The sequence below is a fragment of the Calidris pugnax genome, unplaced genomic scaffold (assembly GCF_001431845.1).
Source record: "Calidris pugnax isolate Ruff unplaced genomic scaffold, ASM143184v1 scaffold38, whole genome shotgun sequence".
Classification (NCBI taxonomy): Eukaryota; Metazoa; Chordata; class Aves; order Charadriiformes; family Scolopacidae; genus Calidris; species Calidris pugnax.
In genome coordinates this window covers 12,296,548-12,314,760 of record NW_015090995.1, presented here as the reverse complement: position 1 = coordinate 12,314,760, position 18,213 = coordinate 12,296,548, and the positions used below count along the sequence as shown (strand labels likewise).

General features: G+C 42.3%; 1 protein-coding gene across 2 annotated transcripts in view; it reads right to left on the bottom strand.

Annotated features, from left to right (window-relative positions):
• The window catches only part of PAK3 (p21 protein (Cdc42/Rac)-activated kinase 3), a 41,633-nt gene that overhangs the window by 4,909 nt on the left and 18,511 nt on the right, over positions 1-18,213 (bottom strand). For both annotated transcript variants that reach the window (XM_014955162.1, XM_014955163.1), the window contains 7 exons: positions 14,972-15,035; positions 11,140-11,188; positions 8,358-8,470; positions 7,397-7,514; positions 6,480-6,579; positions 5,851-6,047; positions 656-793 (listed from right to left, as the gene is read on the bottom strand). In XM_014955162.1, the coding sequence (XP_014810648.1) occupies positions 656-793; positions 5,851-6,047; positions 6,480-6,579; positions 7,397-7,514; positions 8,358-8,470; positions 11,140-11,188; positions 14,972-15,035 (779 nt within the window). The remainder of the gene's footprint in view (positions 1-655; positions 794-5,850; positions 6,048-6,479; positions 6,580-7,396; positions 7,515-8,357; positions 8,471-11,139; positions 11,189-14,971; positions 15,036-18,213) is intronic.

Here is an 18,213-nt window from a genome sequence, read left to right as displayed (position 1 = left end):
CACCATTTCAGGCCTCTGTACCTGGTATCATTCCACTTCAGTCATTTTGCCACCACAAAAAACTGAATATACTACCAAAATACAAAACAGGGCCACAAAAATGACCAGAGGGATGGAACACCTCTGCTATGAGGACAGGCTGAGAGAGGTGGGGTTGTTCAGCCTGGAGAAGGCTCTGGAGAGACCTTATTGTGGTCTTTCAATACTTAAAGGGGGCCTACAAGAAGGATGGGGACAAACTTTTTAGCAGAGCCTGATGCAACAGGACATGGGGTAATTGTTTTAAACTAAAAGAGGGAAGATTCAGACCAGATATAAAGAAGAAATTTTTTATGATGAGGGCAGTGAGACCTGGCCCAGGTTGCCCAGAGAGGCGGTAGATGCCCCAACCCTGGAAACATTCAAGGCCAGGCTGGATGGGGCTCTGAGCAACCTGGTCTAGTTGAAGATGTCCCGCTCATTGCAGGGGGGTTGGACTAGATGACCATTAAATGTTCCTTCCAAAACCATTCTATGATTCTACTTATTTTTCATTTGAAAAGAACCAAGACTGGAGACTAATATGAGGGGGTTCCATCTGGTGCCTTTGAGTTCAGCTGATAAGAAACCCATTCCATAGTAGAGCCACTTCACTTGCAGCTGGTTGGGATTTTACCTGCAGAAGTTCCTTGGCAGACCCTCGCCTGTCCACGTCCATCTCCAGGCAGCAGTTCAGAAAGTCACGAAACACAGCAGAGAGTCGCTCGGGGTTCTGCAGCTCTGGTGTCCCGTTCGTAGCTATCAGATACAGCGCCTGGAGAAGAAGGAAACACAAGACTCCACCTGTTTCTTTTATATCCATAAGTGGTCATATAGACCCCATTTTTTAAGATTCAGTCTCCAGTGACAGTTTCTTCCCTGGCAGAGGGTTAGAGATAATTCTTCTGTACCACAAAAACCCGAAGCCCAAAAACCCTGATGCAACCACAGCTCTCCCAACATCAAAATGATCTTTCCTTCGACAGCTGATTTCATTGGCTGACCTAGTTAGCAGGAACTACATCAGCAAAAGCACATTTTGTTTCGCCAAGTATTGAAACTAGCTTTACAGGCTATTTTAAAGTGCAAATTTGGTCTAACTATATTATTTCAAAGGACTGTTACATAAAATGTATCTTCCCAGTGCTCAACGGTCCCTAAAGTACAGCTTCCATAAAACAAAGGCAGTCAAGTTTTTTGCTCTGTTCTTGATAAAAACAGTAACCAGATGAAAAAAAAGTAAATCCATCAGCTTATTTCTTGGCTAAAGAAACAGAAACATTTGGAACCTCATTTTCAACACAGACACATAAGTTGCATGCACAAATATACCATGAAGAAAAGGCATAACTGGGCAGACAGGAGCCACCTGCAACTGTGGTCTTCACTTACGTGGTACAACAAAACCCTTTAAAGGTCTAATCAGAAAAATGAGTAATTCCATCCCTATGGTAATCCTGTGCTAGTTTTGCTAGTCAAGTAAATACATTAATGATGTCCCCATCCCAGAAACTGCCAGGGAAGAAATGGGAGGTCTCAGCAGTTGGGTTACTGAGAGCTCAGGCTTGGTGACATGGAGAAAGTGACTCAGACTATGAAAGAAATATGGTCACTAAGTATTACAGCAAAAATGGCAAGAAGAATAGACTATGTTGCCTTTAAACTATAATCTTTATGTTTCAGGCAGGCTTCCCAGTGAGAAGAATTGGAGGGTAGTTGGCTTCTCACAGCCACTGTTTTAGAAAAGTTTATTTATTTTTTTATTCTAGGAAGGCTAACATTAGACCTGTTACACTCATTTCATGTTTTCAGGGTGATCATCGCAGACAGAAGAGCTGGAACAGCTTAAAACCCAGAGCAAAGTGTTACTTGAGAATTGGGAATATTTGCCTGTGTTAAGGGTTGAGCCCTCTGTGAATTCCCTTCCATGATGCCCACAAAGATCCAGCTGCTCAGCTGAATGCAGTCACTCTGCACACACAGGCCTATCCAAACACTTGAAAATTCCAGCCTTATTCCTTCTCAATAGCATGAAGCCTATGCTAAGCTAAAGTTTCTTAAGCAAAGCCAAGGATGCTCAATTCCATGCAGGCAAGTCTTCCTGATACTCCTCAGGCTGAGGAATTATAATGTAATTTTGCAAAACACCGGTGTGCATTATCCAGTGTGGTTCACTTCCAACCAAGGTCTAACATGCTGAGAAGCTAGAGAGGTGAGTTCGTTCTGCTTTTGCAAGATGTTATTTAGAAACATAAGCCAAACATTTTGAACTATTCAAACCTAAACTTGCAAAATATCTCTAAAATATATAGTAATAATAATAGAAGTAGGTCTAGAAGTCTTCCGTTAAAATATCTGCGATGATAGTAACAGCTCTGTGCTACTGGCATTTAAATGGACCGTGACCAAATTGACTTTGTTATTATCCTCTTAAATACAGAGGAAAATTTCCAAGCCTAAAAAGGCAAATTAAAAACAATAAAAAGAAGTTTCTTTACTTTTCCCACAAGATAAGTGTCACAAAATCAGTCTTACCCTGTCCACCTGCAGCTGACCTCAGCCACCACACACGGTGGAGAGCTGGAGTGCCTGTCCTATGTTTAAATTTGCTACCCAAGGGATGTTACTTCGCTTGTGGTAAAGGAAGACAGCACCCATGTCAACACTGGAAATTTTATTCCAGCTACATCCACCTTACTGTGAAACAGGAGTGACAGGTCAAAGAGAGCTCTTTTAGTTGCTTGTTGGTTCACTGAACATGAATTATGAGGAAGAGTCACCTTTAGCTAGGTACTTGTCCTGGCTCCGGCAGCGTAGGGTTAATTCTCACCAGGAGCTGGGAGGGGACACAGCCAGGTTGGCTGACCCAAACTAGCCCAACTGGAGCGGGCTGGGGGCTTCCTGGGTTCAGTCAGTGAGCAGCAGTACATTAATCATGTTTTGTATATTTCTTTATCAGTGTTATTGTTGTTGTATTTTCTCTGCTGTTCTGTTAAACTGCCTCTGTCTCAACACAGGAGTTTTGCCTTTTTCTCCCCATTCCCCTCTCATTCCAGCCAGGGGTGTGTGTGTGAGCAAAAAGACCACATGGTTCTTTGCTGCCAACTGGGGTTAAACCACAACAGCACCTTTTAAATATTTCTACGACAGAAGAAGGTCTATGGGAAGCTAAAGTACTTTCTGATCATCTATCTTTTGGTTTCCTATGATACAGTCGGCAAAGAAAAACAAGAACAGTACAAAGGAAACGAATGCTTGCAGTAGCTGCAAAGCTCATTAATTTGTTTAACATATCAAGAAACAAGAAAGGATTCAGCATACAATTATAACTGCAGTCTCTGAAAATGATATCCCAAAGTTATCCAGGCCACCCAGATACATGACAGAACAATATACAGATGATTTAGAAACCTGAAACTGTAGAAGATCCACAGCATTTGGAAAATATGCTACAGTTCTGAGCAAAATTGATGCACTGTGGTTAACAAATGAAAAAGCAAACAGAAATGCTTAGGGTTTTGTTTGTTGTTCTTACTTTAAATTGAAACTGGGGAGTTTCAACCTGTATTTCAAGGGATATTTAGCACACCAGTGTTTGTCCCTCAGGCCCTAGGCATATGCCTGATGGAAGGAAATCACTGTGAGAGAAAACAAATACCATCACAGAAACATCCAGGACATTCACGGCTGGAAAATGGTTCATTCCTGTGAGTTCTGCAGAGGCTGGAAAGAGCCTGAGAAACACGGCATGTGTTTGCTCTACATGTGGGAAACAACAACTGCATCTACATTAAGACTACTGTTAACTCTCTAATTAATGATCCTGTAATACCCTTATAATTTATTTATGTATTTAAATTAGTGTCAGTAACTGAAGCTCCTGCACGCCTTCCATTATTAAAACAATCATTAAGAAAAATGAAAGAGGATCCTTTTGTTTCCAGGCTTTGCAGAATTCCCTGAATGTGGTGTAAATGTGATTATTAAACCCAAGAACTATTGTGTGTCGCCAGCTAAAAAACTTTGTATGAAAATGGGTCTTGCTTATAAGCTTTCCTGTTTGGAGGCAGCTGAAACCTCACACCGAAGTCTCTGATTGCAGATGGATCCTGTCCCTACTGGGGCTGATTTACCTTAATAAAACAAGTTGATAACTGGGGAACTTCAGGTAGTCCATCACAAGCTGTTCACTGTTCCTAGCTCAGGGGAAACAACCTCTGCAGAAGAGTTGAGGAAGCTAATACAGATGGTACCAACTTCAGATGCCTGATTTTAATCTACTGCAATTTCACTCAGACATCGGAAGGTGCCTGGAAGCTCTAAGTGTTCCAGTTCATCTTAACTCCAGCAGGAGATGAGGCATGTATGGAGAAAAAGAGCACCTCAAATCATCTGGGCAAGGGCAGGAATGCCTGACTGCGAATTTGGTCAGAGATACAAAAGCCAGTTATCTTTCTAACAGTTGACCTGAGGCTTCTTGAGGAGCCCTAATCAACATTTGAGGTTAAGGAGGAGGGAATTTTCAGCATCCAGACCAGTAATGCTAGTTCTCTGCATCTGATTCTGCTGCCTTACATAAGGCAAATGCATGTTTTTAAGGGTCCTTCCATGGAAGCGAGTGGAATACGCTTCCACGGGCTCCTCTTTTTGTTGGAAACTGAGGCAAAACTGGTGATGTGTGAAAGTCTCTGCTGGTAAAACTGGGCTGCAGTGACATAGGCCTACTGCCACCCTGCCAGCTGTGGGGCACTGTGATTATTCAGCATCAGTCTGAATCCAAACCTGTTTCTTTCTTATCCCCCAGCACGAGGTGGCACAGCACATACCACTCCACATGTGTGCACTGGAACTGAAAACCCCAGGGCACCTACCAAACCAAAGGAAGTATTCCAAGAAAACTCAGCAACCTTTTCTCAAAAAGAGTGGAAGACTGAAATTTGCATAATTGTTGTCCTCCTTTCTCACGTAACGTGGCTGGAGCTGTCTCCTGACCATCCTGTTGTTTCTTCTCTCAGTCTGCAGCACACAGTCTGGGTGCCACCGACCAGAGAGAGCACAGCCTCACTGCTATGAAAAAAGCTAGAGGTTGTGCTCTATTTTAATTCTATCCTTAACAAAAATTATGTATGTACACACATAGGCCAAAATTAATTTCCTCAGAAATTCCACCCTATCTGGAATTAACTGTGCATCGTTTAACTTTGTTTCAGCTATCAGTCATGATGTTTTATCTTTGTATACGTTCCTCTACTATGACACGCTCATTTGGTGTAACAACAGGTCATTTCATTTTAAGAGATTAGGATAAAACTCAAAACTTCAAAACATTAGCAATACATTAGTTTACTACAAACATCTGTGCTAAAACATACTTTTATAAACGTACTTGGTAATAAATAATTATGGCATTACTATAACCAGTGGCACTTCCCGAAAGGCTCAGGTAAGCAACTGGCACTGCTCTGAGTTTGAGGAGACATCTCTGCCTGCAGATAGAGTTGAAATGCTTTTTATAAAAATTCCCCATCTGGATAAACTTGCTGCTGAAAAATTCTTGTCATTCAGAGATACAGCTCCAAGAAAGCTCAAAACCAAGCATCACTGAAGGCAAAAATGGCACATTTCTGAACTGGCTACATGTCACTTCTCTTTTGAGGTTCTCCCACTGATGTAACCAAAGCTGAGGTATATGCTGATATGCTCCAGTGACATTTTTAGAAGCAGGCCTTGGTGGAACTAGTTCAAGCGGATGTGACTGTGATTTTGTCTCACAGGAGACAAAACATGGGACAAATTAGAAAGACAGTAGTATCTGATTTTATCTGCACTTACCCTGAGAGGATTTTCATTAAGGTAAGGAGGTTCTCCTTCCACCATTTCTATTGCCATGATCCCCAGTGACCAGATGTCCACTTTGGGGCCGTATGCTTTTCTTGTCACCACTTCTGGTGCCATCCAATAAGGAGTCCCAACCATTGTGCTCCGTTTACTCTGCTCAGGGGTGATCTGAGCACAGAAGCCGAAATCGGCTGAGGAGAAAAACAAATATTGTTAAAGCCATCTTGAATTATGAAACGAAGCAAGAGAAGTCCCCACCACCTGCCTGAGAATGCGCTGTTGAATCTATCTGGAAAAGCAGCCATGCTCTTTACTCACTGCTGTAGCCAAGGAAATATTGAATTGGCCACTTAAAAAAAATCCCTCAGGTTTCATGCAGTGGCTTTTATTCACTTGAAGCTTTAGATTTTAACTCCCTCCCTCTGGAAGGAACATACACAAACCAAAGCCACGCTTTACAGCCTTTTCCCTCTAATACCACTGTGCAGGTTGGAACTGGGCTCTTCGCTTGCAGCAGTGGTCAGTGCACCACCAGAGGCCATCACTTTTGGGTAACTGGCAGTCAGTCAAAAGCAGCCCCACACCACATCCTGGGAAGGCTGTGCCTGACCAAGAATACCTACTCAATTTGACAGATCCGTCCATCCCGAGAAGAATATTGTCGCTTTTGATGTCTCTGTGAATCACTTGGTTTGAATGAAGGAAATCCAGTGCTTGCAGGCACTGATAGATAAAAAAGAAACATGAGGGTAAAAATTAATGACCTGATTTCATCACACAAGAAAGGAAATGGCTCTAAAATATTTAATTTCTAGATGAATTGTGAGTAATGGCAGAATGTTGTGCTGTCAAAAGGAATAGCCTGCTGCTTCAACACTATTAGAGTAATAACTTTCTAAATGAAGGCATATTAGCTTTTGAAAGAGAAATGTCAATTATTGTTACAGACTGCCCCCTGGAAGCACAGACAGCATGACTGCTGCTGCAATGAATGTGCTATCCCCATCCATACGACAATCTATTGTTTGCCAAAAAAGGAAAAGTCCCTTCCTTTGGTAAGAAGTGGTGGGAGGCTGCATGATGAAGATTTTATTGTTAGGCTCTACAGCCAATTTGGAACTAGCCTGTTAAGTCATTTTCCAGAAACAAACACCATTTTGGGTGGAATACTATCCTTTAAGCTGAGAACTGTGATAAATGAGTCTCTGAGTTTTCTCTGCTCTTATTTTAAAATTCTGCCACCAGCGTGTTTGCTTTTACAAGCAAGGAATGCAGTACAGACATGTTCCAGGCAAATGTTTAAAGAGGCAAAGTTGAGAATAGTAAAACTAAAAAAAAAAAAAGGAAAAAAAGAAAAAAAGAGATAGTATAATAAACGGAGCAATATTGGCAGGCAGTTCACTTAAGATGCTCCTTCTTCTCTGTATTGAAAAAGCAACACAGAAACAAAACTCTGAACATGAAATCATTCATGTTCTTACCACCTGTTTAGAAGTACCCTCCAGTCCAAGTAATCAGAAGCGCATGTGGGATTCCTTACCTCCCTACAGACAGCTGCTATCTGCCCTTCATCCATACACGTCTCTGTAACAACATCAGTTAAAGAGCCTCCAGCCAAGTATTCCATAACCACCCAGAGTTCATCACCGACTAGGTAGCTGAAAGAAGGAAACAATGGTATTCAGATGAAAGCGCACAGCTGAATTACCTAACGAGAAAGACTACAACTGATTTTGATTCCAGGTCATTTTTAAATGAAGACAGAATAAAATGAATAGACATTTCTTCTAAGCTACACAGTACTTAGAATCTGTGCAGTCTAAATGAGAAAGGCACATAAGTAAAAAATTGGACATCTTAGATGGCAAGCAAGTGAAAAACGCAGTTTAGTAACAGCAAAGATACATCTTGAACCAGGACATATCACATCATCGTTCATCATCTTAGCACATAAATTCCATGATTAACTCCAGGAACAAGGCAACACAACTTTCATAGTTGTCCGTGGCAGGAGGGTGTGTACCACTGAGGACAGAAATTGGAAAACCTTACAGAAAATACATTCAGAAACAGGAAAAACAATTTAAAAACTGGCAAATTACATGTTTCTGAAAACAAGAACCTAGTCTTTCTGGCATCCACAGCAATGGAAAATAGTGGGAACAGCCCAGAATAATTTCTATGATGATTTATCAGTACTATCATAAGACACAGAAAATATCATCAACTGAAAAAAACCCAAACCAACAACAAAGCAACATGGAGGTAGTGAACTTACAGGCTGTTGCTTTAGTAAGATATGGGTGATCCAGGCTTTTGAAAACAGTCTTCAAACTATATATGCCAGAAAAGATTAATGCAGACAAAATGCAGTCCTCTCCCATACATCGTATATGAGTAGATAAAGAGGTCAATTTTCTGCCAGTAACCAAAGGGGTTTTTTAATCTTTGGCTTGCACTATGTAAATGAACATTCACAGGATAGTACCAGAACTACTTACCTGTCTAAATAGTTTACAATATTGGGGTTCTTATTTTCCCTCATGACCAGGATTTCATTAATAATTAGTTCCTTTTTGGGCTGTTGTTGGAGATTCATTTGTTTTATGGCCACCTAAAATGACATTGAAAGCCATTAACTTGAATAGTCTGTTGCATGAGATCAGCATGAACATGGAGTGTTTCTGGAATGACATAGCAGAGCTGTGCCAAACTATCTTCTGATTAGACATAAGAGCTCAGTATCTTACATTACAACACTCTATTTCTCTGCTAGCTTGGGTACTAGTTCCCAAACACATGGCCATATACATTTTGCCCTGTAAAATCTGTAAAAACGGTCTTTTGAACCACAAATCTCTAACAACATTCACTGGACCTACATTCTTCTCAAACAGACTTAGTTTATCACCACTGTTATTATTCATGCACTTCTTGCAAGCAGGAAGTGATTTTGTTACTGTGAAAATATATAAACCAGCTGGTAATACTTCAGCAACTATATGATTTTTTATCATTATTTTAGCAACTACTATTCTTCCCTTGATTGCACAACTGAAAACATATACATTTATTACGTATAAAATGCCGTACTAAAAAGATCATTAAGGTTACACAAAATTACAATCCTAGCACTTCTTGAATTTTGATTTTGCAACTTGAAACAATATTCTTTAACACAGTTTAGATTTGCAGTTATTTTCTGGGTTTAAAAAAAAGTAATCCATTTTATGGTATCTTACAGATACATCCAAGGTTATGAGCAGGGCTTAGGGCTTCTAGATCCCTTGCAGGCCTCTTTCTAAGAGCAGTTACATAGTGCAGAACTGCGGGTGGATGAGAAACCACCAGCAAGATTCAGATGTATTTGCTGACAGCCAGAAGTCATAAATCAGAAAAGCTGTAGCCCCAAAGAGCAACGGGGTTCTTTAAGTCACCACCGTGTCTATTTTCACTATTATGACCCCTTCTGCTCTGAACCACTGTAGCCATCCTGCCTCTGCCTCCCCCTGGCTCCTCCACCCAGTCCCATCTTCCCCCAGGCAGCCACCATGTCTCTGCTTAGATTTTTGTCCTGGCTCAGCCCTGCTCCCCTCCCTGCCATCCAGCTCTGCTCCAGCCCAGGACTCCTACAAATGCACCTTCCCCCACGGTCCCAGAAGAGCGTTCCAACACAACACGCATCTTGTGGGGAGATGTGGTCTTGTGGCTGTTTAAAGCCTGCCTCTTGTTGCCTCCATAGTCTATTTGGCCAGCCTCCCCCTCTGTCTAGTCCTGCTCTTGACATGGCACAAAAGAGACCACCCCTCCGCTCTCATTCCTGGTTTTCCAGCCAGACTTTCAGGCACAGTTTGTACTTATTTAAAAACTCTGGCTTGGAAAAGGAAAGGAATGCTAAGATGCCACTTTAAATCAGCTGCCACAAGGACCACCAGCATTTACACTGCTTTCCCTCAAGATCTTTCTCTCCCCCCCTGGCCCCTACTTCCCTGTGACCAGTTCACAGGCTGTAATGGGCTGTCACTGACACTGGACCTAAACACGACTGTATTGTTAGGAGAGATCTTTGCTCTTCATATGAGTCTTCTCATTTGTCTGTGTGTGTATCAACCAGCTTCAGTATGACTAAACCAAAACTGCATCCTAAACATGGCCTCTCCTTAATTAGGTCTTGCATTATACTTTGAAGATTAAATACATCATGGAAAAAATGCTAAACAGTATTACTGTCTGAACCTGTGATTAAGATAAATTGGCACCGAATGACGGCAGCCTCCATCAGCTAGTTGATGCATTAATATATTTAGTAATTAAGACAAAGCTAGTGAGTCCTTCTCTGAAAGATACTGCTTCCCAGCTTGCATTCTTTCTGTAGTTAATAAGGACAAAGTCTGTCCAAAATGAAGCAAAATAATGAAGGTATTTATTCCTATAGGGGAATCTATGACCACCCCTAGGATTCTCCCGAGACCTCTCATTATGACAGATCTTTAGATTTTGTATTGCTTTGTTTGTATTACTAGCCAATCACTGGCCAGCTCCACGGGCAGATTTTATGCTGTAAATGTACACAGTTAAATTGGATATATGGACAAACATCCTCTGTAATGAACAACTTCATGCACACTGGGGAACAGAGATATAACAATTTCTAAACCAATACATTTACATTGGCAATAAAACTTATATTGTTTTTATAAGGCCCAAAAGTTTGCTGGGAATTCTTTACAGATTTCTCTCCACTAAAATCCCCATTCAGGGATGATATAACACGGTACCAGGCTGGGATCAACAATACTGTGGAGAGCACTGACCTGTTCTGAAGACAGAGCAAGTAAAAAAAGAATTCTCTTACAATTGGCCTTAAAAGCTATAGGTGAAGCATCAGCCCAAGCACAGAGATCACCAAGACTCTTACTGATCCCAGAGGGGAAAGGACCTCCTCCCAGGAATTCACAGGCATCTTTTCAGCCATTAATCAACACCTCAGTCTAATGGTTGCTGGAAAGCGACAGCAACAGTAAGTGTTCAGTTACTGAGGCACAGAACCACATTGTCCTTAAAAAGCTTTCACTGAAAAGCTGCAGATGATGCATTTTGCCAGCTGACACTAGTCCATGCTTAGGAGGAACAGTCTTAGCAAGAGGGGTATTCTGCAGGCTGACACCAGCCTGTGCTCCAGAGGAACAGCCTTTGCAGTAAAGATCCACTGGTGACCCAAAAGCCCCATCCACAGTTTGTGCCAGAGGGAAAGCAAAGTCCGCTGGGGCTGTTGACGCTTACCTCTTGTCCTGTGGCGATGTCGATTGCTGTATAAACAGTTCCCGATGCCCTAGAAACAAAACAGCAGCAAAGAAATGAGAAGGAGTTCGGTCCCCGTGAGTGAAAGCAAGCCCAGATAGATCTCTGCTGGCTGTAGTGTTTAAGAAACACCTTTGTTCACCCACTCCTTCAGCCAGCAGTGCACAGCACAGCTGCCCACCAGCCCTCTGCCTGCAGGGTATCCGAGACAGAACTCATGTCCAACATGAAAAAAATGGGCTGCTGCAAATCTCAAATGTACATACTAAATTATTTTAGTTCAGAACTTAAGGGGGGGGGGGGGGCCTACAACAACTGGAAAATAATATGTTTAATATATTTAATTCTTTTTCATTTTCTCCAGGTTTGCTTTTTTTTTTCCCTCTCCCATTTTTTAGGGAGTGAGTGGCGTTTTTGTTTTGTTTTGTTTTGTTTTTTTTCCCAGAGAACGTAACATTCACTCTAGTTGTGCTTTCTCAGACCTCTTATTTGGATCAATCTGCAAAATTCAGGCAACACCATGCAGTCATTCCGAGAACCCTGAATACACATGACAGCCATTTGAGGAAAGGAGCTAGGCTCATGCAAGGAAACTATTCTCCAGCCATCCTGCAGGGCCACAGCCAGAGCAGGTTAAGGCATAGATTGTTTCACACACAAATGGAGAATTACTCAGCTTCTTTGTGCGTCAAGAGCATCAGCAGCTGCTTCTGTTAGGTGCCCCATACAGGAGAAGGACTCTTCGTGGTGTGTATGTTTTGCTTCTGTGGCAGACACAGGTTGTGCTGCAGAGTCACCAGAAATAAATGGCATGTTCACCTGCAGAACTAGACAGTGTGGGAGTCTGACTGCCATCTGCCTCTTGTTAGAAGAGGTTCTTCCAGTGTAATGATGCGAAGGGCCGGAAAGGCCACAATCAGAGGAAATCCCTTTAGGTTTAAAAGCAACTGTGGGCTCATAAACCCTAATGGGGCTTCGTTCTGAGCGAAACCACAGGTTTATACCGCCAGCATTTAAGAAGCCCTGTCTGCATGGGCAGGGAGACCAGGGAGAGTCAGGGCAGGAATTCTGAGATGCAGGAACACGCACCCAGCAAGTGTCCCACTGACTGAAAACGCCATAATCAGTTTGTTCATTTTTACATGATCCCCTGGCTTGTTTGTTTACCTGCAGGCTGAAATATTTCTGAAGCATTTTAATTCAACAGGCACCAGAGACTGTATGTCTGTGTTGAGAACAATGTTCTCATTGGGCACGCTATGTATTCTTTTAATATAAATGCAAATGCATTTTCCTATGACTAATTGTCGAGATTAATCCAATTTGTTTTCATAAAAAGCCAACAGCATTTATTCAGACTTGCTAACACTGTGCTGTACCTCCTGAGCAAAGTCCTGACAGGATTTATTTAAAAACAGCTTATTTAAATTAGGATGCTTTTGGTATGCTCCAGGCCATCTGTGAGGAGTTTAGATAAAGGTGAGTAATTTAAGTAAAGCTGTGAATTAATTGCAAGGGCTCTGCAATTCTGCATTATGAACTTTTACTTCTAAGCAACTGTAATTTCTGATCTGTATCTAACTTTTAAATGCCTCTGTAATATTTTAGTTTTAATGCAGTTAAGCAAGTACCAGGGCCCACAATCAGATCTGTGTCACTGTGATGCAGTGCAGTGCAAGTGAAAAAAACCAACCTGCACCCGGGCTGCTCATGGCTCCACACTAACCTGTCTTCCTAGCAAGAGCTAACACTGCTTGAACGAACACAGCTTCTTTATCAAGCACTAGTTAACGAAGTTTCCTCTAGTGTCAGCACCGTTTTTAGTCCTCAACTGGAGACAGATGACAAATCAGAGAATCAGCACTGAAGCTGGCCTGTTCTTCAGCACAGGCTGCTGGCTGCCGTGCCCTGCAAAGTGGCTGTAAAACCATCACACTGTTTAGGACCTTACCAGCTGTAGGAAGCCATGGAGTGCTACATGCTGGTTGAGTTGCTCTCCCTTATGTAAGACGTTGCTCTCTACCTGCAGTTCTCTGAGCAGCCACGTTTCTCGCTGCCTTGCAGTGCACTCATTAACAGCTACTAAAAAACTACCCACTTCCAATGCTACCAGTGCCTTTGGCATAACTGTACCCAACTCACTGCAAAGGCGGGCAGCTCGGGAACCGGCACCTGCATCAACTAAGCACACCAGCACCATCCGAGGCAGTGTGTCTCAGCCAGCCCTGCTGCAGACAGACTCACTAAGCCCAGCCACGCAGCAGCTGGTTCCTCCTGATCACCCTGTTTGATTACCTTTGTGATGATTATTTTTTCTTTAGGATCTTTCCCCGTCACTGTAAATTGACCTGCAGCATTACAGTCACGAGCTGGTTATGGCAGCACACTCACTCCTCTGTAAGAAGGGCATGCAATCTTCAGGCTGTACTAAAAGCTGGAGGAAATCAATTTGGGTACCCTTTTAGGCCAGATATTAGCCACTTGTCTTTCCACCAGTTGAGACACCTTTGTACAAGCTCACTCCTAGGACTGTCAAAATAAAAGACTGTGAGGGTGATGGTCATATTCTCACAGTGACAGCAACAATCTGCTTCACACGCATGTTTATTCTGACTCTCACTTCTTCAGCTGACACTTATCTTTTGAGAGACTGACACAGCTCTACGTGTCCACTGACATTTTACAAATGACAATAAGAACCAAAGCTTCAGGAAGAAAGTGAGCTGGAATCTAAGAAAAGGTTTTTATACAATGAATGGAGCAGAAACACCTTCTTACAAGTGCCCTACCAAACAAGATATATCTACGATAAAGCCTGCCAGAGAAAGAGGATGAATGTGTCTGGCTTTCTGCAGTACTTATCAGTTCTAGGTCAGCAACAAGCTACTCCGAGTTCAAACCTCATAAGGAGTTAAGGCAGAAAACTATCTCCTGATGTCAGTAAACAGCTCCTGTCATGCACTGACAGCAGTGTGATCCTGGTGTTACACAAACAGTGCTAGTCCTCCTGCCATTACAACACAGCCAAGGACACTTTGACTGAGGCGGAGTCTGTCTCCGTATTTAAAATACCAGTCAGATACTTAATTTTGACGTAATTTCTTTTGTTCTTGCCTCCTCACATAGAAAAAATTTCCAATCAATCCTACTTACAGTAAGCAAAGTTGAGTTTCAAAAGGGAATAGTTTGGTTGACTATTTTCAGTAAAATCCTAAAACCTGCAGGATCCTCAAGTGGTCTGCCATCAGGCAGGTGATGCATCTTCTCATCATGTACTCTGTGCATTGACACTATGTTTATTACTGAATTTTTGGATTTTACCACATCTGCTAGACAACAGAGCTTATTATTTAATTTTTTGTTTCAGTTTCTAAACTATGTGGTTATAATCCTGATCACTGAATATTTTTTTAGCAAAATATTTGAAAGAGATGCTATTGAGAATCGTTATTTATCTGACAACTCTCAGTGGTAAGCTGCTCTTCTAGGCAATACAGTTTCTTCCCTTTCTTTAGCATGGCTATATTATTTTGAGATACACACAAATTATTTTTCCTAAGAAAAGAAGCAAGCAGTTGTCACATGCAGGATCTTCCAGGTCCTGCTCCTTGCTGCAGTCAAGACATTGCCAGCATCAAGTTGCCTTTGACAATACCTTCTGGCCACAATTATAAATTCTGAGCAGTACTGACAGACAGGAGAATCTAAATGCAGCGTTTGAACATGTTTGGAGCTAGCCTGACTTCATGCTTAATATTACACCAGTAAAATACCTGGCCCATGTTTTTGTATACGTAACTGTGATTGGACTTACCCTTGGCCAATTTTTTCAAATCGAGTGTATTTCTTCTTAGGATCTCCTACGCTCACAATGCTCCCTGAAAGAAACAAAATTAAAGATGCTCACTTAATAACAGAAACACCACCTTCCAGCAGATCAGAAATGAAGCCCCATTGTCTGGGGTTCAGCTGTTTGTAGTCAGTTGGGTAACAACAATAACAATACAGGCAGCTTCACAGCACAGATGGCCTCCATGAAAACTGATTTTCTACAGCCCTTTGGAGAGTAAACTTGACAGGAAACTAAGAACATGGAGAAACATTCACAGGACACCAATATCAGAAAAGCAGCACCACCAATGCAAGTGTTTGATGTCTATAAACACTATGAGAGCTGGAACAACAGAGACTTTATTTTCTCAGGAATAAATACTCTGTGTGATTCAACAGAAGGTTTAATACTTCTGAAGACTAAATGCACCTTGGGTTCTGGAATCAATTTTTATGAACAGGTGCCATTTTCAGAACAGGAAGAATATTGCAAAGTGTTTCCAGGAGGCAGTCTTCTCAACCTTTCAGCAGTTTGCCAAAAGAACGCCTTTATGTTTTCAAAGAACAGCATCTCATGTTACAATCAATAATTATAGGGCTTCAAGAACTACGATCCACATAATTCATTGCCAGGCTAAGTTCTCAGGAAGACCTGGCTTTTGCCATTTTAAGAAGCCCACTGCTGGCCTTCAGCCTGACTCAGATGGGTAACTAGCACTTGACTCGCAACCTCAACGCTGCACACAAATAAGCGCTGCCGTGATGGCTAACAAGGCCAGCGATATTCCTCAGGCACTGGTGTTACACAGACAGCTGCACTAATGAGATGCTGATAATACCATGCGTACAGGGGATGGGTTTCAGAAGGCTGGCTGAGGCCAGATGGGATGCTGCCGCCTCCCGGCAGCTCTGGGCTGCAGCCGTGGGAAGGACAGGGCCGGGACAGTCCGGCTCCATCAGCCACCACGGAGCTCCTGTGCCCCTGACAGCTCAAACTAAAGCACGCACTGCTTGGCAGCTTCCTGCCCACTCGGAGGCGTAGGCAGGCTGAACGGGAAGGAAAGGAGGCAGTAATTAGGATGCTATGTTTGTGTCAAATGAAAGAGCCAAAATCTGATAAGCTCAAACAAAACTGAAGGAATAATTAAAAAAAATATTGTTTTTTCTGGTCCGGTAGTTTCCTAGATAAATACAATGAAGCCTAAGGTGATGGCTCAATGCAAATGACTTCTAAAGATTTATCTTGGAACATACATCACTGAAATACTTTAAGAAGATTAGTTCAGGAGGAAAGACTTCCAACATTTCCCAGCATATTTTGTTTGGCTGATCTGGCAATATTCCTGAATCACAAATACAAACACGTACTTATTTGTTCACCTGAGCACCCAAAGCAAAACTCAGCAATTCACTAGAAGTAGTAGCAAACACCCCTCTCCCTTGTCGAGGCCATTTCTCTGGAGCAGGGGGCTTTAGCATCCAAACAGGCATCTGACTGGATGCCCAGCCAGGAATCCTGCCTGCCAGCACGGCAAGAAGACGGGGCATCAACACCATCTGGTCCGCTGCCTGCTAAAACAATTTTGCTGGCCTTGGCAAGGCCGCTAATGTGAGCTGCAGGAGGAGAGGTTTCCTTCACCCCGTGGTACTCACTCCCTTCTCCCAGCACTCCAGGAACCGTGGCCAGTGCCACGGCCGTGTGAGCACCCACCTACTGGCCGAGGGTGCCACCACAGCCTCAAGTCACCTGAAGGGGCCCTGCCCTGCTGTGCCAGTCTGCAAGAGTCAGAGCAACTGGATTGTCTGGAGTCCAAGCCAAGGACATAATGCTTTCAGGACCCAGTTAACTTCTTGCAGTTTTACCTCACTGAAACGTATAACGTAGGACAAAGCTTTCATTCTGCTTCTCTACGGTAGGTCTCCAAAACAAAATAGCCCTCCAGTCAAGAAGAATATGACCAGGGGACTCTGGGAGCCCCTTTGAGCTGACTGTAAGAAGGCATGTGAGATGAGAAAGCACAGCCTCCTGCTCACACTGCTGAGCTTAACCATCCCCAGGCAGGGATCCCCACGAGACTCTGCAGCACTAAACCAAACGCTGCCGTCATCCCGGGATGGGCTGGACAACAGGAAAAACACTCTGCTGTCAGTGTCTGTCTGCCCAGGTGCTATTTTCAGCTCATTAATGGAACTGTATATCTATCACAACAGATATCAGAAGTTCATGGAAGTTTATGTTAGAAAAGAATAAAGAAAAAGACTGCAGAACAAATATTTTGAAAAAGAATTTTCCAAATTTGCCACTCATTTTGCAGTTCAGATTTCTGTAGTTTTTCCTCAAACCTTGAGTAGCTGCTTTCACAAGTTAGTTGTTTGTGCTGGTTTCCTGTGCTTAAGCCAATGAACATCAAATTTGACAGCACTAAAATCAACAAAGTGACTGGTAGACAGCTCCAGTTCAGAGAAGCATTCCCTGCTCTGGACCAAATATAAATATATCAGCTATTTTGATGTATTTAAGCACTTTTTTTGGTCCTAAATTAAGTGGATAAGAAAGCAGAATTGGGCCACTTCTGTTTTTTAATTACAGTGCAACAAATTAATGATTTCATTACAGACAGAAATTTTTTTGATCTTATCTCAATATTATGGGCTTTATTCCCTAGTAAAACTTGTAATGAAAGTGGTTCTAAAAAAACCCAAGTTGTTTCAAGCAGAAAAGAATTATGAAAGAAATTTAAGATAAAAGAGGGCAGGGGGTATCTTCCTAAAATCAGCATAACATCAGTTGTGGGGGAAGTAGGCAAGGTGGAGAAGTCATACAAGTTAAAACAAAACAGAAAAAAACAACCACCACACATACTTGAATAGCCCAAGCCTGTAACACAAAAGCATCACCCCTGCTTTGAGATAGCTTCATGAAAGCACAAAAAGATTTTCATTGTCCACATTTCAATTTGCCCAAGGCAGACCTTCAGACCTTGCTCACTGGGTATCAAATTCTTAAGAAAGAAAAAAGCATGAAAGCATGTAACATTTCGAAGATATAATCCACAATAACTCGAGGGCTCAGCCCAAACATGGCATACACAGGAGCTTGAATAAACAATACACATACTTACATTCATGTATGCAGGGTACCTGCAGATCTCATGGTGGATGCCTACCTCAAACATTCATCCTTGGTTGAAGAAGCTGTAATTCCTCCTCTTTATATGTTGACAT